The sequence below is a fragment of the Helicoverpa armigera genome, chromosome 10 (assembly GCF_030705265.1).
Source record: "Helicoverpa armigera isolate CAAS_96S chromosome 10, ASM3070526v1, whole genome shotgun sequence".
Lineage (NCBI taxonomy): Eukaryota > Metazoa > Arthropoda > Insecta > Lepidoptera > Noctuidae > Helicoverpa > Helicoverpa armigera.
In genome coordinates, this window is record NC_087129.1 from 7,388,325 (window position 1) to 7,409,961 (window position 21,637).

The window sequence follows — 21,637 nt, forward strand, 5'->3', positions numbered from 1 at the left end:
GATCATATTGCGATTCGATTTTGACATTATTAGGAGAATCGGGCCCCTGCCGGCGTCTATACTATTTGCTGATTTTCGTAAATCTGCTTTTGGCTGTCTTAACTAAACAACGGCCCGCGAGTAGGATTATCAGATGGAAAAATCAAAAAACCGATTTCCGTGTCTGAGATTGATTCTTCACATAATGAGTGAAGATATCTGTTCATTACAGAACTAATTATGCATCGATTTTTAAGGATTGGTATTTTTGCCAAAGGAATACCTACTTATAAAATATCACTGCTGAACGACTCCCCCAGTTGCAGCCAATCCAACCACCTTAGGTTTCCCGTATCTAAAAAACCGGCTATAAAATATAAGTTTTTAATTGAAAATTCAAAAAACCGGTCAAAATTCTGAAGAGGGCCGACGTGAGTCCAAAAATCCTGATATGGTTTATGGTAACCCTACGAGCCCACTTTGTGCAACCCGTGGGCCGCGAATTTTATTTTTATGCAGGTACACAGTTTCCTACAGCCGTTAGATAGATCACCAATGCATAGATAACCATTTGCGGTATGAGTCCAAAAACGAGAGGAAGTGATTTTGAAAAATGATTTTAATGTTCTATGATCAAAATCAAGAAACACTACAAAAAACAAATACGTAGCACAGTAACAAGTACGTAGGTATCCCTTGATGCGAGTTTGCCTGGGTACCTGCCCATACAGGAGTTAGATTGCCTATATTTTTAGATATTGTGCTTGGTGAGTCGATTAACCGTTGACATTGATCACATTCTAGTTTCGTTCCGTACATGTTCTGTGTTCCGTACCTACCTACATGTTCAGGCGATTCAGCGGTGCGGTGGACTCGCTCTGGGCCCCGATTCTCCTAAGTTAATAATGTCAAAATCGAATAGAAATCTAATCGCAATATGATCGTAATAGCAGTTTTAACCATATCGGGCATTCTGCTACTAATAAAAGACCAATCGTATTCGATTGACATTTGATTGGTGTGCGATTGGTCTGCTATTTTGATGATTTTGGTCTATCCGGTAGTTTGCTGTACAATCATTTTGCAATCGTAAATCATTTGCAGACAAAACGATTCATTATTGAATGACCGAAAAGGATAAAAACGTTTATTTCAAAGAAAAAATAGCGGAATGCCACATACGCTTCAATCGTAATCGAGTCGGGATTGGATCTCAGTCGAATCGAGTCGAACGTCAATCAAAGGTCGCTTAAGTAAAATTAGGAGAATCGGGCCCCTGGACAATGCAGACATTTTATTTTGTGACTATATCTGATCTACCATAGGTTGATATAGATTTTAAGCCCGCTCTACACTTAGCCCGCGGACCGCACGCAATGGCCGCGAAATGCTTTTCGAAGAATATGCGAAACGGCTGCGGCTCCACACTTGGCGTTCGCGATTTTCGCGGCCATGGCGAGCGGTCCACGGACATTAGGGAAAAGGTAAAATACAAAGAAAACTGACTGTAATAGTAAATTTTAATACATAACTACAAATTGATAATCACGCTAAGTTATTTATAAATACGTATTACAGAAAAATATAAGTAGGAATGTAGGTATTTAAATAAGTAGGTAGATATCCCTAATATTTATAAATAAAAAATTTTTCTACTTTACATAATAATTGTACTTTTCATCTTAACTCCTAATATAATATAATTTTACATCTTATGAACTAGCGACTAAAATGAATGGAGCATCTCGATGGCTAAATAACGTTCAGTCAACTAAGTTGTTTGAAGATCTTATCTTTCAGCTCATAATATCTGTTCAATCTTATTTCAGCATATCTGAAAAGAAATATAATTTAAAATAAAACCTCAATAAATATGACCAAATTAGGAATTCTGAGAATTATCCGTCATCAATAGCACAAAATACATAGGTACAGAAGTCAATCTACATACAAAGCGCGTTCGAGTCACGCAGACAAAGGTGTCTAGGGTCATTTCGCCTGTTCGCGTCCATAGCCCAGTTCGCGTCCATTTTGCCGATCTCCTTTTAAAAATCCTCGAAAACAAGTCAATTAACACACTAATCAAACGAAAAGTCATTACCGCTAATACGTTAATGTATAAGAGGCACGCACAGATAGACAAACGTTCTGTGCGTCCAACCAATCCTTTTAGAAAAAATAATTAGTCTAGGCTCTTCAACAAGAAAGCGAAAACACGCAGAATTTTAGATAAAAATTAGTGTGCAGCGGCGTGTTTGATGGTAAGTTTTATATTGTTTTATGTGAATTTTAGGATAGATAGCTATTTCTACAGTTTAATGATGAATAAAAGTATAATGTTTATTATGAATTTGGTAATGTTTTTTTTATATTTAACGAGTAAAATAAGGTGGACGCGAATTACTACATCGAATTTTACGAAACTTCCACTTTGCGTCCACAATGGACGCGAACTAAAACTATCCTCTATAATAATAAACCAAATTGCGTCCACTGTTTTCGTTAAATACTTGCTTATAAAAAATAATTAAAACATACTGTTTAATATTAATATACTAAACAGTAAATTTTTTTATTAAGATATATACGTGGTTATAATTAACTTATCAACTGATATAAGTAATTTCATTTAAGATAAGTTCTTCCGATACAGGAAAAAAGAAGGAAAAGACAACGTACACAGAAGAAGATTTAAATAAAGCGTTAAATGTTATTCGAGAGAAGAATAAATCGATAAAAAATATGCAAAGAATATGCTACCTTGTCTGATAATTTATTGACTCAACAATTCTTTTAGTTGTATGTTTACACAAAATTATTAAATTGTTTTGTTAATTTAATATGAAAGGAAATCGATCTACGGATCGAAAACGCCTGGAAGAGCTACTGGTCCATGAAGGAGAACTCCTTTATGTCTGAAGCGGAAACTAGTCATGTGTATTCTGCCCATCCTAACCTACGGCGCTCAGACTTGGTCTTTGACAGAATCTCAAAAGTCCAGGCTAAAAGTATGCCAAAGGAGCATGGAGCGTAGCCTGCTCAACATACGGCTTAGTGACCGGATACCTACGCAACACCATTATCCGGTCCAAGATCCGGGCATAGTAGATTTGGGCAATAAGTCTGCAAAGTTGAAGTCGAATGCACCCGGACAAGTGGGCCAACATCACCACACACTGGATCCCTGAGGATGGAAGGTGACCGAGAGGGAGACTAAGAAAACGCTGGAGAGAAGACTTGGACAGCTTCCTCTCGGACTGGCCACAAATAGCGATGGACAGAGAAAAATGGAAGGCTATGGGGGAGGCCTTTGCCCAGCAGTGGGACAGCATAGGCTAATAAAAAAAATAATATGGCAAAAACTTAGTATAATCAAGGCGGATCTTAAGCATTCCCTGTGATTTAGAGTAAAATTAACAGAATTGATTACTGTTTATTCTTCAAGTTTCAAAATTAATTGCCTAATTTTAAGTTACTTAAACCAATGTTGAGAAGAATTATTTTTATTTTGTAAAGTGAATTTTAAATGATGATAATGTTGATTTTTAATAATTAAGTGTATTGTTAAATAAAGAAATTGTTCAAATACAATCTTTCTTTATTAATTCTTAACAATTTCACCCCTATATTCCTTTTCAAAGCCGCTGGACGCGAACTGGACCATGGGTGGACGCGAATTGGATTTTGTGGACGCAAACTGGGTAAAACGCCTAATTCTGAGGTTTATCGATTTAAATAGAAAACGTAAGATATTTCTTATACAACTGAAAGTTAATCTTAAAATAGAGTATATAAGGAATACACTACACAAATTTGACATGGAAATGAGTGCTGGAGCATTTTTATTATCGCCGTCAAACTTGCCAACTGCACTAAATGGTCGCCAACAGGCGAAATGACCCTATGTGTGCGTGTTCACAGACGCGCTGTCTCAAAACAACTCAAAACAGTGCGAGCGCGGCTGCCGCTTTCTTGAGATAAGCGCGTCACACAAAGGTAGATAAATGTGCACGCGTTGTGATACCTACCTAACTGTAATTTGACTGTAATATTTTTAATTTTAATAACAAAAGAAAAAGTAATAATGGAGCAACAAAATTCGTATTATAATTGAACAAGTTGACGGTTGTTTTATACAACAATAAACAGTGAATTGTCGTTTTTTTAGCCTGCCGTATTACCTATAGTATGTACCTACCTACTTATTTTCTCATATTTCGATGGTTCGTTTAATAAACGCAGTAGGTAGGTACAGTTAGGTGGGTAGGTAAGCGCCCCGGCGGCGGCCTCTGGCCCAATGCCGTAATAAGTTTTGCTAGTGTCGACCCAGGCGAACCTGCCTACCCTCAAAGATTATTGCTAGTAGGAGTTGATAATTTTTGTGATCATGGCGAGACTATGTTGTAAGGTAGACGAAATAAAACTCGCACATCAAGTTTTCTGTAGGTAGAAGCAAGCTTAGATCAGGGACTGTACCAACCCATTACATACAAAAATATTTTTTTCACAAGTAAAGAGTAGGGTAAGTATATATGTATGAATAACAAAATTATAAATTGCGGTTTCTGAAAAACGGTATCTCGTTCAAACGAATTTCCGTTGAAAGTGTTTATTAACCTCTTGTATGCCACATTAAATATTTTATTATTATTGGTTTATATTTCATTTTTCCTGTTTTATTCTCAACAATACATCAAATAATTAGATACGAGTACCACTACCACGTTAGTTTTATGCGCATAAAACAGTTGACAACCCTAGCGCGACCGCCGAGTTTAGGCATGAAAAGTGAAGTACATACATGAGATTGACTTCTGTACCTATGTATTTTGTGTCAATAGTGATTCTAATTAGTCCGCGTTTTAGATTGCCCAAAAATATTAGACACGTTTTTTTTTATTTTAACAAAACATTTTTTTTTCTACAAAGATTGAGAATGGGGGCTCGACGTCACGTCTTTGTCATAAGTGACGTAACACAAAATTCAATTGTGTTATATCTTCGTTGTTAGTTTTTTTGTGAGAAAAAATAAAAAATAGGTACGTGTCCATTATTTTAGGGTTATCAAAATGTCGCACTAATTACTTTTTTTTAGTCATCATGCCTATTGAGAACTTGCGCCTTTTTGAGAAGTCGCTTGAAAAGCTGCCTACGGCACTGCTTGCATGCAGGTACTAAGGTACCGACGTAAAATAAAATTATTTAGTATCTAACGAATACAATTGAATTAAATTTACCTTCCAAAATCGAAGTCGATATCGGAGTGTTCATATTGTACAAGAGACCATATTCCCCAAAGGAAATGAGACAGCAGTGACATTTGCTGAACTTCAGTGCATACTTTATACACATGCGCATCAGAAGGATGGCTTATATCCAAGTATATAGCTAGATATACTTTGATCCACTCAAACTGAAATTCTTCGCAGGGATATTTGTCGTAGTCGATGTCTTCCACAGTCAGCCCTAAAACGAGATAAAAATATTTTATTTACTGATTATATAAAATAATATATTAACTTTTTAATATAGGATGGGGAGGGGCTTGATTCTGCTAACTTGATAATGTCCTCCTCCCCATCACAGAACAATCGGTTCAACCGTTCTCGAGTTATAAATAAATAGAGTAAAAACGCGACTTTTAGCAGTGCGATCTATGCGATTAGTCGAATAATTGGACTAATCGCATGCACGGTGTGCCAATCAATAGTAGTAATAGAGGTATAGATACAAATAGATAGCCATAATAATAATTTGAACTCACCAACGAACTCATTGAAGTGATTGGCTATATCGTACGCTTGATAGCCGTACGCAGCATATTCATAATCAATGAAAGATATTGTCCCTTCATCTTTGTTGTATATTACGTTTCCTAGAAGCAAATCATTGTGAGCAAACACAACAGGACTTTCAGTTTTTGTTAAGTGCGATTTAAGACGCTCGTACTCTATCCTTAGTTTTGTTACCGAGCCGAAACTATTTGCGAATCTATAAAAAAAAAAACATTGTTTTTTAGTATCAACAATATCGTGCGATTGAATGGATTATGTGTAGGATTAAGAGTCATCAATGATATCAATACACTGGAGGATCATTTTCGTTCAAAGTGGAGGTGATTGTCCATTTTTATCCTAACAATACAATGTAGTTACTTCCACACTATTTGCGAGTTTCCTCGGCGAGGTACCTACTCCGGAAGTTGATTGGAGCCGAAGAGGGCGCAGCTATCTACTTGTATGGATTGAGAAAAGTATATATATTTTTTATACTAGTAATCAAGTACTAAAAAGTCGTGGTGGCCTAGTGGGCAAAGAACCAACCTCTCGAGTATGAGGGCGCGGGTTCGAATCCAGGTCAGGCAAGTACCAATGCAACTTTTCTAAGTTTGTATGTACTTTCTAAGTATATCTTAGACACCAATGGCTGATAAAAAGGTGAAGGAAAACATCTTGAGGAAACCTGGACTCTATATAGTCTGAAATCACCAACCCGCATTGAGCAAGCGTGGTGATTAATGCTCAATCCTTCTCCGTGTGAGAGGAGGCCTGTGCCCAGCAGTGGGACGATAAATAGGCTGTAACTAATCAAGTACCTATAGTATGTTGAAATATATCTAAATATATAAAACTCAAAGGTGACTGACTGACTGACTGACTGACTGACATAGTGATCTATCAACGCACAGCTGAAACCACTGGACGGATCGGGCTGAAATTTGGCATGCAGGTAGATGTTATGACGTAGGCATCCGCTAAGAAAGGATTTTGATCAATTCTACCCCCAAGGGGATAAAATAGGGGATGAAAGTTTGTATGAAACTTTGTCAATTTTAAACCGATCGGACTGAGACTTTGCATGCATAAAGCTACTATGGCGTAGGCAACTCTTAAGAAAGGATTTTGATAAATTCCATCCCTAAGGGGATAAAATAGGGGATGAAAGTTTGTATACATCTTCTTAGATTTGTACACGCTAATCTTCCGAACTACTGAACGGATTTCAATGATTTTCTCTTTGTTGTATTAGTATTAAGCCTGGTCAACATATAGGCTATAATTTATCTTCGAAACTTGAAGACCTGATGCAGAACTCCAACAGACTAACAAAACTATAAGAGATACAAAAATGGTGCCATGGCAAAAATTGTTTCATGTGATGAGCATTTTCAGCTGAGATAATAAATTTTAAGATCTGGAACACCTGATGTGGAACCCCAAGAGCCCAGCTTCTCTATACCATATACAGGTATGACGTTTTAGCAAAAGTTGTTCAATTTGATAAGCACTTTCTATTGACTTACACAAATTGAAGATCTAAAACACCTGATGTGGAACTCCAGGGGCCCAGCTAGACTATAGCATATAGAGGTATGACGTTTTAGAAAAAGTTGTTCAATCTGATAAGCACTCTCTATTGACTTATAAAAATTGAACCACACCTACACCTGATGTGGAACTCCAGGAGCCCAGCTAGAACCATGACGGGGGTAGGTCTCACGCCTCTGGTTTGGCTTGGCCGTCCAGAGTGGAGTCGCTAGAGCAGGATTAGTAGCCCTGCTCGAAGGGTAGGTGCCTCATGGTAAGCACAGGGAGCGCGTAATCTGCGTTTAAAGTCCACCGAGGTATCCTCACCCTTCAGCTCATACTTGAGAGATTGGTTCTCTACCCACTAAACCACCACGACTTCCACTAAGTCACCACGACTTTGTCATCTATTTAATGTTTTTTTACGTAATATTACTTGTGTAATATTTTTGCCACACACAAATGCGGACTAATTAGAATCACTACTTTTATCCCTATGGTCACGTCTATTGCGGTTCAGTTCTCAGCGTTTTGTTTAATCTGCTGTGCTTTTGCTGTTAAAGTACAAAAATTAAGTATATAGAACGTTTCTCTTCGGTCCCTTAAAATTCAATATCAGACTATTCAGATCTTTGATTTTGCTGACCCCGTAGTCGCTGGCATAAGGGACAGGATCCGCGTACGAAGTCGCGGGCAGAAGCTAGTAGGTAATATGCCTTTGAAGAGTAATTTCATATCATGTTTTGTTTAGGTAGAATGTTTGCGGGGAGCCCAAAATAGGCTCACATTCACTATAGACAGAAGGCTGGGCCCAGCCCAGACCCACCGTTTCTTTGGTTTTTTTAATAGAACAGAGTTGAAACTGGGAACTCAGTTGAACTGGCTAGAATGCTATAGAAAACAAGCCGTCACAGAGCTACGAGCCCCGACCAATCCGGCCGAACGCCGTTCATCAGGCAACCGGACTTACAACGCCTCCAAGAAAAGAAGTGAAACGGCTGGGGCCAACCAAAGTGTTATTGATATATTCGCATGGGCGAGCAAGGTCTAAACTCCTTGTTCATTTTTTTTTTTGAAAATTGTTGGTCGGTATATACCTATATAGTTACCTGGCTTGCTTATCTTCAGATGAATACGGATCGGGTAGCAAACTCAAAAATTGTTCAATCTTATCCCAAACGAATGGTTCTTTCGGTACCTGTAATTTAAGACAATTTTGATCTTTATTATAATCGTAAGTACCGTCATCGTCTAACAACCTTTTTTGTTTTAATTATCACTAATCTACGACTGGATACATTTTTGAAGTTTGTTTTGCATAACTATAGTAGCTAAATAAGTCAAAAATATGTCCTATAGGTGTGTATTTTTCCGATGAAACTCTGTTTTTCTTTCAGAGCCTATTTCTTAAGTACATTTCTATAACCTGACTCATTTACTAAATACCTACCTATTTACTTAGGTAGGTACCACTGTAGTACATATAGGTACTTAAACAATGTTGATAGTACCTACCTATGACTTTTTATTTAAAAATATTGTAACTTTAGTTTACTGCACTGAAATGCAGTATAGTTAGTAGTTACCTACTATTCAGAGTTTTAGATAAATAACGTGAGCGTTGTTGCCGGACTTTGTTCGTCACGTAGCTACTACATGAGAGATATTATTACCGTGGCGACAATAATCAAATGACACTTGTATTGTTGTGCAAGACATGAGCGCGTTTGGAAGACGTGCTTAGGGGCTAGAGCTGTGAAATAGCGTTACCGATAAAGGCATTAGAGCGCTTTGAAACTCTCGGCCTTACACGCGACGATTGCGAGTCTAACAGAAACAACTAACGAGTTACCTATAAACATTTCTTCTGACTTTGGAAATGGTCCAAAAGTTAGCTTCAACGTAGTCAAAATTTCTTATAGATAGGTAGAGATACTGTGCTAAATAGCCATGTGTAGGTATATGTTATACATTAACACCCCCATCTATTTATACCTACATACGTACCTACTTGCATGTTTTGTTTGGAAAAAAGGTTAATCCTGTTTTTTTTGCAAGATGATTTATCAAACGTCGATGTCAAGAGTTTCTAAAACATTAGATTGTGTTGTTTCTAAATTAGATAGTGTTTCTACATTTGATAACATGGTTATACAATAATGTTTTAATACTTTTGTAGCCGTAGATAAGACAATGAAACTATTTGAAAGCAACTTAATTAGGTACATCGAGATAAACCTATCTCATATTAACATTACTTATTGTAATAAGTACTTTGTCTAGTAATTAATTACCAACGTATTTGTCTGAAGTAGGCACCTAGAACTGAGACTGCATGAATACATTAGCATTAGGTACCTACTAAGTTGTAAATCTACGTATGTAACATTCCCATATAAAGCTAGTAAGATATAGGTACCTACCTACGTCCGGCAATTGATTAAATAAAATGGTGGAAAACTACCAACGAGGTATTTTCTAGTCAGACCATGATTGAATAAGTGAACAGTTATACGGTCCGAGGGAATGATAATGGTCTGCAATTTGGCCGCAGTAGTCAATACCTTATCTATTATAGAACAAGGATGTCAGGAATCGTCCTGGACTAAGAGGTTTGTTGGCAGCTATATCAGAAAAAAAAATCTAGTCTGAACTGTCACACTGCTGGTCAAGGCCTCTTCATGTCTTATATCCTTGATTTTGCTGATCGCGGCCACAAATCGCGTTTGTAGGTACGCGCCCAGGTCATCCCACCATCTTGCAGGCAGGGCCTACCCCGTCTGCGGTAGTGAATGTGTAACTAATCAATTTTAAGTTTTAAGGGAAAATTAAAAGAATACATGAAACAGCAAAGTGTTAGTCATGACTGACAGGACTAATAGCCAATAAACCTTATGATGAGATACAACCAAAATGCCAGCAATTCATTCGCGACTAAAAACCATGAGCAACGGCTTAACAATTTAAGTAAATTACACGCGTCAGCAAGACGACTGCATCGAATTGCAGCTAAATATGCAGTTGGGCCAAGGCGAAGATTTCTAAAGGCACCTTGATACGGTTCATGGCGATTTTTTTTTTCAATTGAAATCAAATCTGAAGCCCTATCCACCACCAATCAAAATATCAACCAACAAAATTTTGCAAGGCGTGTGACGAATTTGCGTTTCGATGCCACCGCGTGGACCACACCAGTCTGCAGAACGAGCCGCCAGTCAACGTTACGCAAATTTGGCCCCTTATTGTGATACTACAGTTCTACAGTGTAATATTATTGGTATGTCAACTGTGAAGCGCACAATGCTATGACGAGATAGAGTAATATGTAAATATGAAGATCATAATGTCTGTACCTAATTGACAAACACTTCTATTCTCAGTCATACATACTCGTGTTTCATTACCTTGTCGCTGCCTACATAATAATGAACCTACTTACTATAATTCCAATGTTTTGTCCAGTTAACATAAAGGCCTTAAAACAATTATAACTTAAGTAGGTAGTAACGATTTCAGTAATGATTTTGTTTTTATTATTTGTAACCTTGAGCTAAAACTCCTTTAGCCTAGTTACCACTCGACACTTACGGACTATAACAGATACATACAATGTACCTACATACACAATATTTATATTTAATTGGCAGTAAATGCTTGAATATAAATCCAAGCATTTCATCAAACAAACTTTATTTATGTACCTAAGTGATTTTGAAAAAATAATTTTGAATTAAATGAAGCTTTTGAACCCAATTTGGAAATTAAAATTTGAAGATTAGAATGCTTGAATATAAACATTACATATGGCTCTTAGCTCTTTACTAGATCATTGTCTAGTTACTACTCACGTGGTCTACTTTATACTAGACTCTAGTATAAAGTAGACCACGTGATTTATATTATACCTATTATATCATACGACTATATTATGACCTGATAATAAATTTGGGCTATCGAACTTTATAATATTTTTGTTGTTTATTCAAATAGTGCCTAATTAAGATTACATTTTAAGAAAAACTAAGGTCACGTTATGCTTGGGTAAAAGCTAAACATTACGTGACTTCAGTCTTTCTTATATATAACAGAATCGTATTTTTGTTATGTCCCTATCATTTGAAGCTCATGATATATACTCAAATAAAGTAACGTTTAATCGGTAAACTGAAACCACCTGAAAACGTAAGAACCGTCACAAAAATACATTTGTAATTGTGAACTAAACATGAGTCTAAACCGATTATTATGTACATTATGTCATGACGGCGACGACTCGTTGTTATCGGCATAATGCTTATGTAAATAAGATATAATAGACTTTAAAAAATCTTTTTGACAGTTTATCTTTACACGTTATACTCGCTATTATATTCGTTTCATGTCGTAGTTAGTGGCCTTGGATTTAAGGTAGTCGATGGATGGTCACGTACGTATGAGGGAATCAAGGGGAGGTATGCGAATTCGAAAATTGCATAGGTTAGGTACATATTTCTCCCCAAACTTTTTATCGTCATTACACATTGCGCGAATAGATGCGCAGAAACTAATTCTAGGAATCAGCGAGTGGTGGGGCTTGCGGAGGGGTGTTGACACATACGTGGACTTGTGTGAGGACTTGTTAATCGTGAGGAAACAGAGATAAACCTCCATCATAGAGCAAAAAATTGTTTCGGGCACACAATATGTTTGTTTGTCAAACAATGTTTGTGAACAGCCTAGGCCATAGTTGGTGCGCGATTTTGGATAGACCTATGTATTTAGAGACAACCGTCAACCATATTCAAGTTTCAAACTATCTCCACAACAAAACTTAATATTTAAATCCGAAAGCAAGTCTTTTTGGAGGGAACAACACACAACAATGATTCGATTTCAATACCATTATTTTATTGTAGAACATTATTAAAAGTTTCTAATGCATCTGGCTTCAATGCACTTATGATTTTCTAGTACTTGTAGTAAGTAGTTAGGGAATCCATGTTCGCGTTTCAAGCGTTTGCTAAGCGGCCGTTCAGTGGCCGATGATGTTTGAGGCACAGAAAATGAATGTAGTTGACTGTACTTTTTGCTTGAAATCGGGTTAAATTCTTAAACGTGTCAAGTTGGTAAAAACATAAAAGTCTATAATTTAAGTTTCACCAACTGGACACGAATCAAAAGATTAACGTGTCGAGTTGACGACATGACAAAAGTTAAAATTTTGAGTTTCACCAACTGGACACATTCGTGGTGAGTTAAGTGTGTCGAGATGACGAATGACCCGATAAAAGGACGAAAATACAAACAAATTAAGTATAAATTCAAAGTCACATTTAATTGGAGTTGTGGCCGTTGTGCCTCCTTGGTCTAAGTCTAACTCTTACGAGGCTTCAGAGTTTGCTACAAGCGATCAAACCGAAATCGTTAACGTAAAGTGGGTGTGCGTTCCCGAAGGCTCCTCCCCTGACTACCACCGGGTGAATCAACGGAATTTTATTAACTAAGAATCAATAACCTACTGCTTGTATTATGGTAAAAATAAACTTCAAAACATAACCCAGTATAATTAGGTTTACCATATCATCTCAAGATTTTAGGACTGTTTAAAAAGGCCAACTTGACGTTGCGCTTCGGATCGTAACACATTCGCGTTTGCGATTCACCCACGCAGGATGCACCCTAGGTACCTACATTCGCGAGGTCCACAACTGTTGTCACACACAAGCCTCGCTTTTCGAAAATTTGAGTTTGCGAGGTTGTAGGGGTAACCTCCGATCTACTCAGCCTTTTTTTTAAATTCTTTTAGCAACAGAAAGCCATATAAGTTATTAATGTCATCGGCTCTTTGCCATGATAGTATGAAACAGGAAAGTAGTTCCCTTAAAACTTTGATGTAGAAACATCTATAAGTTTATAATAATTTGATTTTAGGAAACAGGAATCACAACTTTCATGGTACAATCAAATATCATTACTGTACATATTCAATTTGATATAGCTGTACTGTACAAATGTTCGTTATTCTGAATATGCAACATACATGGGACAAATCATACCTTAGCATACACAAGCTTGTGAAGATGGCAGGTGATCCATCCAATGCAGATAACTTATGTTCAATGCAGCCAATACCTGAATGGTAACCATTTATTTACTTGACACTCCTGATTTATACTCTTTTTAAGCCAAGTTTGCTACATTACGTTACAAGAACCTATGCATTATGTTTACCTCTGGCTTGTAATGGTTTTTTGAAATGAAAATAATGATTTAGTGTATTGTTCTACCCATGAATATGAATAAAATACTTTTAAATATACATACATCTTTTCCTAGTTCAACTCTGTGCATTTTTGCCATTTGTGTTGCCACTAAAGGCCATATATTATTATCTGTAACAGATTCAACATCCAAAGTAATTCCCGGATAGTATTGGTAAGCAAGTCCATTCTCAAATACGCCGTAAACTTGAGGTGCTAACCCAAGCACATTAAGAGTTTTGATGTTTCTAAAACACAAATAAGAAGTATGCAACTTTTTCTATTTATTAGTATCTACCTGGCTGAATGTACAAAAAGTTTGAAATTAAAAAAAAAGATTTACCTGATTTCAGCTGTACGATCAATAAATAAGTCAGTTTTATTTCCATATATGCGAACAAGCACAATGTCGTGTTTTTCATTCGCGTCCAAATATTGACATGATACTAACTTATTAGTTATCCCATCTGTAAGAGTCTAAAAAAAATATTTTTTTAATCTGGAGTAAACATTTCATCTAATTTACCATGTTATTTTAGACCTCAAGGGTTTCTATAGAAACTTGTATGTATATAGTTAAATTAATTGGATTCAAACAATAAATTATTTACAATGTGTTTACTAGTAGGTATGACCATATGACTTACCTTAAGTTTAATATTTTCTTTATTCCATTTTGGCCTTATATTTTTAAGAAGTTTTGTTACACCAGCATAAATATCATTTTCATCAATTTTAATTGGTACGAATATGTCTCCAGAAGCTGGGCAAGCAGACGACATAGCTTATTTGTAATTTAATCTAAGTAATAAAATATATTGTTACTGTAAGACCTGAAAGTACTGAACAGTTATATTATTATCCAACCAAAACAGTGTTTATGTTCTCTTTAAACACAGGCTTTAGTGTACGACAGTTTTTCCCAATTCGTCAGAGAGTAAATTATTATTTTTATAAACACAAAATTTTAATAACAATATACACAATAATGTCCTATCCGATCCGACCCCGAACAAGCACTGACTGATTGGTGATTGACACTGACAGTCTGACAGTGACACCAACCGAATCTTCTTGTCTTCTATCTTCTGTCTACGTTTCGTTAACACTGAACGAGTCTTTTGACTACTTTACACTATTTTTTAAAATTGAGTTCTCAGTTGCAGATTAACTTTAACTAGTCTGTGTGATTACCTGATGACTAAAGTGACAATCAGTACTATCATCGATATAGAAATATAAAAAATAAATTGTAGAATTTTTATTCCCATTCGATTTCAACCTGTCAGTCAAGTCGACTGTCATTCTGTCAAGCAAGAATGTCAACTGATTGAAAAGTGTTTGTATTGTACCAAATAATAATTCTGAGTTATTTATTGTAATATTATTGCTCTTATTTTCTGATATCTAACTAAGTTATACATTCATCTAGATTAGCTATTTTTATTTAAGTTTCCGCTTAGAATTGAAACAAATTAAGAACGTGAGCTTAAAAATGGAAGAAGTTGATTCCATTATTTTACATTTCCTTCGACAGCTAAATATGTAAGTACTTATGATTTAAGGAACCACGATATTGTTGACCTCTCGTCCATCCTCTAATAATTCTGGATTATTTTGCAGCAACATAGATGATGAGATCAAAAACATTAATGAACTACCTGTCCACATCATTATCGAATCCGCGTCGACATGTTTAAGCGCGATTAATCCGTCTGTTAAAGTAACAAAAAATCTGCCACCGGGTATATCGCAGAGAATAGAAGTGGCTTCTCAGATTGCTTCTATTTGTAAGGTAATTTTTCATTAAGTACCTTTAATGATTATGTATTGATCTAAAGTTTGTGGAAATTATTTGGAGGACTTTATTCTTTACAGGACCTTGGATACAAGAATGATGTTGGTTATCAAACCTTTTTATATCACAATGAGTGTGAATTGAGACAAGTGTTTATGTTTTTAATAGAAAGATTACCAAATGAGGGGAAACAAGCACCAACAAATATACAATCTGCCAACAGAAAATCATTGCTTAAAAGAAATATTAGCAATAAAATTGGAGAAGAACTCAAGTCTATTTGGATCACACCATGTTGCAAACCTAATTCTAATAAAATTGGTGACTTTAGTTCTGCAGGTGAAACTTTATACATATTAATTTTGTACAAACCTCTCTTAAAAATAATAAGAAATAGTAGTATAATTTTCAATGTTTTTTAGATATAACTTCTACCTGTAGCTATACAAGCTTACCTGATGAACAGGTCATAGAAAAGCTGTTAAAAATTAAAGAACTCAGCAAAACGAATGTATCACTGCTTTCTAATGAACAACCAAGCAAACAAACAGAGCAACAGATTACTCAGACAGAGCCTGCCGCTAAAATAAATGAACATTCAACTAAAAGTCTGAAAGAGTTAAAAGAAACTGCTATTGTTTTAAGGCAAAAGTTGGATACCCTTGAGAATGAAAAGAATGTGATGGAGGTTGAGTTATCACAGGTAAGTTTTACTACATGATCCTATCAGTCAAGTAATATTGTTTAGTTTTTTATAACGAACTGTAAACATAAGAATATAATTTACACTTTTATGTTTCAGGCACAAAAGTCATTTGAGAGAGCTGATGCAGACCTAAAAAATGTGCTGAACATTCTCAATAGCATTGGAATAACTGATGTTGATGCTGAAGGAGTGGCAGGTTTGATAGAAAAAGAACAAATGAACATCGCTAGCTTACATAGACAGAGTGAGGAACTAACATCAAGAAACTTGTCTGTTATGGTTGAAATTGACAAAATTACTAATAGCATGAACTTGACAGAAGTATGTATATTTTTCTATGTTCTTATATCATTCACTATAAATAATATTCATGTAATATGCTGAATAACACACTACAATTTCAGTCTGAGAGGAGCAGGTGCAGAAAAATCTTGAGTACCTTGAAAGAGACTGCTAAGGCTTTGAAAGAAGAACATGACAAGAAAGAAATATTAGGGAACCAATTAAAGGAGAGTTATGCCAAGCTAAGGGGAGGAAATAAAAGGTACTTGGTAAAGGGATATATGCAAATATTGAATTGCACATACAATCTGCCAGTTTTTTCATACTCTATGTATATTTTTGTAGGTCCATATACACAAAAAGGATTTTAGAAATTATAAGTAATGTAGATAAGCAGAACATGGAGATAAAGAAGATTCTTGATGACACAAGACAGTTGCAAAAAGAAATAAATAGCTTAGAAGGTCAACTTGATAGATGCTTCTCAATAGCTGATGAGACTCTTTTTAGGGTAAGTATTATTTATTTGAAACTAATTTTCACCCGCGTCCCGTAGCCGGATAGTGACAAAAACTATCCTAAAACCTTCTCCCGGGTCTAAGTTAACTCCCCTCTAATTTTCAGCCAAATCTGTCAAGCCGTTTTCATGTTATGTTGTGACAACGGAAAGCAGGTTTCATTTTTATATATATAGATAACCGCGTAGAATTAATGACTATTAATTATTTTCCTTTATTTAAGGATGCTAAAAAAGATGACCAAGCTAAGAAGGCATACAAGCTGCTGGCCTTGCTTCATTCAGAGTGTAACACTATTGTTTCCCTTGTGAATGATACTGGTACATTGGCCAGGGACATAGTTGATTTAGAAGAGAACATTCAGACTGAGACAGCCAAGAGAACTGAGGATACTCTAAGGAAAATACAACTTGATCTTGCTAAGATACAGGAAGAGGGATAATTATTTTTTAAACACATGTGCAAGAATTGTGATGTGTAAGGAGCATTTCATTTCACTACTATTACTCAGGCCTTTCTCTTTAGTTTTTGTATTGCTAAGTATTGATATTTAGAAATTTATTTATTCCTTATGCATCCATGAGACATAGTACTGATCTTGAATAGCTTTAAAGAAATTAGACTTTAAAGTTGCTTATGTACTGGTAATTTCCCTCTTATTTATCTACTAGCTTCTGCTTACGTGGTGAGTTGATAAAAAGTAGCCCATGTGTTTATCCAGGGTATCTACTTACCATATAATATTAGTAGGATAAGATAGGAAGTGTATATTATTTGTTGTATATGAGCATAGATATAATAGTAAATAGATTGGCAATCAAATGTTTGAGTGACTTTTTCATGTGCGTAAATATGTGCTGAAAGATGCTAAATGTGCTAAAGCTGCTGTTTTTGTAATTCATACATATTTATCTGTCACACATTGTCAGTCATCAATCTGTAGTGGAATCTTAAATCCATGTATATGAGATACCCTAGGCCAAAAAAACTACATTTATTTTATCTGGGTACAGGAAGTTTCCCCAGAATGCTGGTGAAACTGTTTATATTACATTATAAGTTGGAAAGTAAAGCTTTTTTTGGATTAAAAAAATATTTTCTAATATGATTTTAGATATAAATATGATGAGAAATGATCTGCTAAATCAAATGTTATGTATGCCAAAATTATCTATTATATATAATAAAATTAATATTTAAGTATTCTAAACTTTTATTCTATCAACTTATGACTACTTCCTTCTTGGCAAAATCTCTGGTGGAATATAGTTTTCTTCAGATTTTTTAGTTGCAGTCTTCTTTGTAGTAGACTTGTCAACTAGTTTTTCTTTTTCTTCTATTTGAAGGTCTATTTTGTCTTCGTTTTCAAAGAACCACAATTTTTGTTCTTGATCCTTCATTTCATTTTGTTTTTGTTGGATGACTTGTATTCGCCGTGCTCTGTCCAGTCTTTGAGCTTGTTCTTCAAGTTTTTCATCTCTTAATTTGGCCCAGGATTGGTACAGCTGAAATTATTAAGTAATATTTTAGTAATGTGTTAGTTTTATTAATACTTTTTTTTGTGAAGAGTATTAGCAGTTACCTGTTTTTGTTGAGATACATCATTTTTATGTGATTTGTTGATAGCATTCTCAATAGCAACTTCCAGTGACTTTTCCAATGTGTCAGAGTTCTGTTCTGCTTTGCTCAGTATTGAAATTACATTTTCTAATGTTGGCTTGATTTCAGCTTCTGCAGCATCATGTGCACTTTGTACAAGTTCTGTAACTTCTTTGTAAACTTTAAATGATTTGTCAGTACTAATTTTTTCACAGAAAACTGATAATTTATCATATTTTTTGTAGATTAGCCACCCGATAAGTTGCAAGTTATTGTTTAAATTGTTGGAAGCCCTTTCTGAGATCCATGCCAATGTTTTACCCGATAATGTGAGTGTATCATTTATGTCAAAATGATCATCAAAGTAAGGGTTTCGAAGGAATTTGACTCTAATTTTAATTTCTTCAACCTTTTTACTTTTCTCTGTTGGTGGTTCTTCCGGTGGTGGGGGAGTGTAGCTAGTGATGTACTTGTAGCAAGCGTACTGACACAAAGTGCATGTTATTTCATTATTATATTCTTCTTGAAGCATTACTAATGAAGCCACTCTGGCAGCAAGTTCGAAGTCTGATATGGTAAGTAGTTTGTCCAAAAGCATATTTGCAGTGTAATCATCAAGAAAAACTCCATAGTTAAGAGGATCTTTTAATATTTCTATCAGTTCTTTGACATCACCAAACTCCAAAAAATGCCTAATAGTGGCTTGATGTGTTGAGTCTAACATGTTACCTGTCTCGGCAGTTGTCCTAAGTTTATGGAGCAGGTCCTTAAGTTCTTCGAGGTGACTGGGATCTTTAATTGCATTAGCGAACAAATCAACATCTATTGCACTGATTACGCCTTTCGAAGCATAATTTTGATCGAGTATGTTGTAGAAATCATGAATGACTATTTTATTAAATACAGGAGAAGAATTCATGTTATTCCAAGAATCGGTACATTTGTATTCTTTGGTTAAGAAATTCTTCTTCTGAATAATGACAGGACATAATATGTTATTCCTAATAAAAACTTTTCGACAATTACGTAACATTGTGAGGAATAGTTTTTATATTAATTCTGTGGAATACACTCGGTATTTCAGTAAAAATATCGTCAGAATAAAATAAATAATTATTTATAGGTTAACTGAAATGTCAATGTCAATAACCCGTCCGGACATCGACAACAACCACAGAGTATAATAATAGTAACAGACAACCACCACGCATAGTAAGGTATCGCGCAATTTAATTAGTCGTCTAGAGAGCGCCTAAGAATCTGCCGGACTTGAGTCATGACTCGAGTGATGAGTTTTGTAAAAAAAAACACAATATTTTTAGACAAGTGTTCTAATGAATCCTATCAAGTGTTCAACAGATGTTTAAGTTTTTGTAGCAAGGCCCAATATCTAGAAATCGGACTTTTTTGAACCAAGCCACGTAAAGGGTTCGGCGCAATGTTTTTTTTCAAACGTTGGTATTTTCGCAAAGGTTCAACGCCATCTATCACTTTCTTGGTTGGCTACTTAATTATTTTTCTTTTTGAACAGAAACCTAAACAGAAAACCTTCCATTGCATAACGGCGCGGCGCGGCGGCGCACAGTGATTCACTCTAAGGCCATAAATCGAAAAATGTCATCGGCTTATCCCCATTAGATCTACTTACTAAGTGATTAACAAGTTAAGAATCTTCCGAAAACTCTAAATACCAGTGTCATAAGGTCAACTTATTATTCACTTTTGTGCATCGGAAGTTAGCGCATCTCGAGTCTAATTATCGCAACGTGTGAGTCATCAAAACTTAACACTTTGTTTTTGAGTGTCACTATTCCAAATCAAGTGTTTACGTATGGTGACAGTATGGAGGTCCAAGACCAAGGTATGTACTTCTATTATCAACTACTTTTTTATTTTTTTTAATGCGTTTAATATTTTATTTTATTTTTTTATTGAAGGTAGCGTTTTTGTAGATTTGTTTGGTATACTTTGATTTCATTTGGACCTATAACTTTTTGCTGCTCAGTGCTGCACTTGAGGCAAATGTTTTTCGAATGAAGAGGATGTTCTTATAAAACCATATAAGTTTCATCTGCATCTTTCTGCCCCTTCTTGGGTTAAAGGAGTGTCAAAGTATGCATGTCCATAGTAAAGAAAAAAACTTTATATTTTAAGTTCAGCTTTCATGTTGTTTTAGGTAAAGTTTTCAAATGTTCCGTTTCGAGGACGACTATTTTTGACATTTGGCACTCTAAAGAGGGTAGTCCAAATGAAAATGCAACATGTCCTGAATACTTTTACAGAAACATCGTGCCTTTCGGATGACATCGAAAATATCAAACTAGAGACTTTAAGTAATAAAATTATGAATGTTTGTAAACGAATTTCTCATTATTGGGCAATATCAAATCGTAGTAGGTCTAAGTTTATAGAGAAATATTCAGATTGGCTGAATGTAGTTGAAAATATTGATGTAGAGCGAATTGAGTTACATGTATCTCAGAAGTCTGACAAAGTTGAACCATCAACTTCTTCATTCAGATCCCTTCCTAACAGGTTTACGAAAGTTCCTGTCAAAACAAAAGGTGTACTATCAAAAATTGTACTAGATTTGTTATCTGTTTGTAGTAAATACTTTTGAGCTTGAATGTATTCTGGTATATTTTGTGTTTTGTGTGTATTTGCAAAAAAGGTTGTTCGTGTATTTTTGTTGTTTTATTTTATTCATTTATGGTTGTTTTTAATATAAATAACCATTATTTATATAGATTTTTCATTAAAAGTCGCAGTATGACATGTTCTAGGTTTATCGTCTAAAACAAAATTACTGCGAGACATTTTTACACCTAAATAGTAATGATATATTTTTTAATGAATGTGGATATGTTATAATTTTAATAATTTACACTTCTCTTAATATATTTCAACGTGTAAAATAAATAAATTAAAAGTATTTGTGAGTTTCGTATTTATGGCCGCCTTTGTATGGAGCGTGAATCACTGTGCGGCGGCGCATTTATCGGACGTACTTGATTATGGCGCGGAGCTACGCTTTGTCTATGTCGCATTTTACTTTTGAGTGTTGTCATGTATACCTATTTAACACTTTAAAATTTTAATATAATAAAACTGTTAATATAAAAAAAACAATCAGTGCTTGAAAAACTGCCCCGTAAAAGACCTCAACTTGCTGGAAGAATGTATCCGCTTTTAAAATGTATGTCTACGAT

At 35.2% G+C, this 21,637-nt stretch overlaps 3 protein-coding genes across 3 annotated transcripts; 1 reads left to right on the plus strand and 2 right to left on the minus strand.

The window, feature by feature from the left end:
• Positions 1-1,481: 1,481 nt before the first annotated feature.
• On the minus strand, positions 1,482-14,560 carry LOC110372347 (ethanolamine kinase). The gene is made up of 7 exons (XM_021328975.3): positions 14,173-14,560; positions 13,869-14,002; positions 13,590-13,773; positions 8,396-8,484; positions 5,744-5,970; positions 5,217-5,445; positions 1,482-1,813 (listed from the first exon to the last, which is right to left on the minus strand). Exons 1-7 carry the CDS (start codon positions 14,305-14,307, stop codon positions 1,747-1,749), a joined length of 1,065 nt encoding a protein of 354 aa, XP_021184650.3. The 5' UTR covers positions 14,308-14,560; the 3' UTR covers positions 1,482-1,746.
• Positions 14,561-14,807: 247 nt separating this feature from the next.
• Positions 14,808-18,032, plus strand: LOC110372308 (coiled-coil domain-containing protein 22). The gene is made up of 9 exons (XM_064036694.1): positions 14,808-14,908; positions 14,948-15,070; positions 15,149-15,320; positions 15,404-15,662; positions 15,746-16,026; positions 16,126-16,350; positions 16,434-16,573; positions 16,657-16,822; positions 17,053-18,032. The coding sequence occupies exons 2-9, from the start codon at positions 15,021-15,023 to the stop codon at positions 17,269-17,271; spliced, it is 1,512 nt and encodes a 503-aa protein (XP_063892764.1). The 5' UTR covers positions 14,808-14,908; positions 14,948-15,020; the 3' UTR covers positions 17,272-18,032.
• Positions 18,025-19,598, minus strand: LOC110372309 (uncharacterized). Its single transcript, XM_021328923.3, has 2 exons — positions 18,412-19,598; positions 18,025-18,334 (listed from the first exon to the last, which is right to left on the minus strand). Exons 1-2 carry the CDS (start codon positions 19,459-19,461, stop codon positions 18,062-18,064), a joined length of 1,323 nt encoding a protein of 440 aa, XP_021184598.3. The 5' UTR covers positions 19,462-19,598; the 3' UTR covers positions 18,025-18,061.
• Positions 19,599-21,637: the final 2,039 nt, after the last annotated feature.

Coding starts and splice junctions, on each gene's coding strand:
- LOC110372308 (XM_064036694.1), top strand. CDS start 15,021: ATGGAAGAAGTTGATTCCATTATTTTACATTTCCTTCGACAGCTAAAT. Junction 15,071..15,148: donor TTCCTTCGACAGCTAAATAT/GTAAGTACTTAT, acceptor ATTATTTTGCAG/CAACATAGATGATGAGATCA. Junction 15,321..15,403: donor AGATTGCTTCTATTTGTAAG/GTAATTTTTCAT, acceptor TATTCTTTACAG/GACCTTGGATACAAGAATGA.
- LOC110372309 (XM_021328923.3), bottom strand. CDS start 19,461: ATGTTACGTAATTGTCGAAAAGTTTTTATTAGGAATAACATATTATGT. Junction 18,335..18,411: donor ATGTATCTCAACAAAAACAG/GTAACTGCTAAT, acceptor TAATAATTTCAG/CTGTACCAATCCTGGGCCAA.
- LOC110372347 (XM_021328975.3), bottom strand. CDS start 14,307: ATGTCGTCTGCTTGCCCAGCTTCTGGAGACATATTCGTACCAATTAAA. Junction 14,003..14,172: donor AAGAAAATATTAAACTTAAG/GTAAGTCATATG, acceptor TATTTTTTTTAG/ACTCTTACAGATGGGATAAC. Junction 13,774..13,868: donor GATCGTACAGCTGAAATCAG/GTAAATCTTTTT, acceptor TTTGTGTTTTAG/AAACATCAAAACTCTTAATG.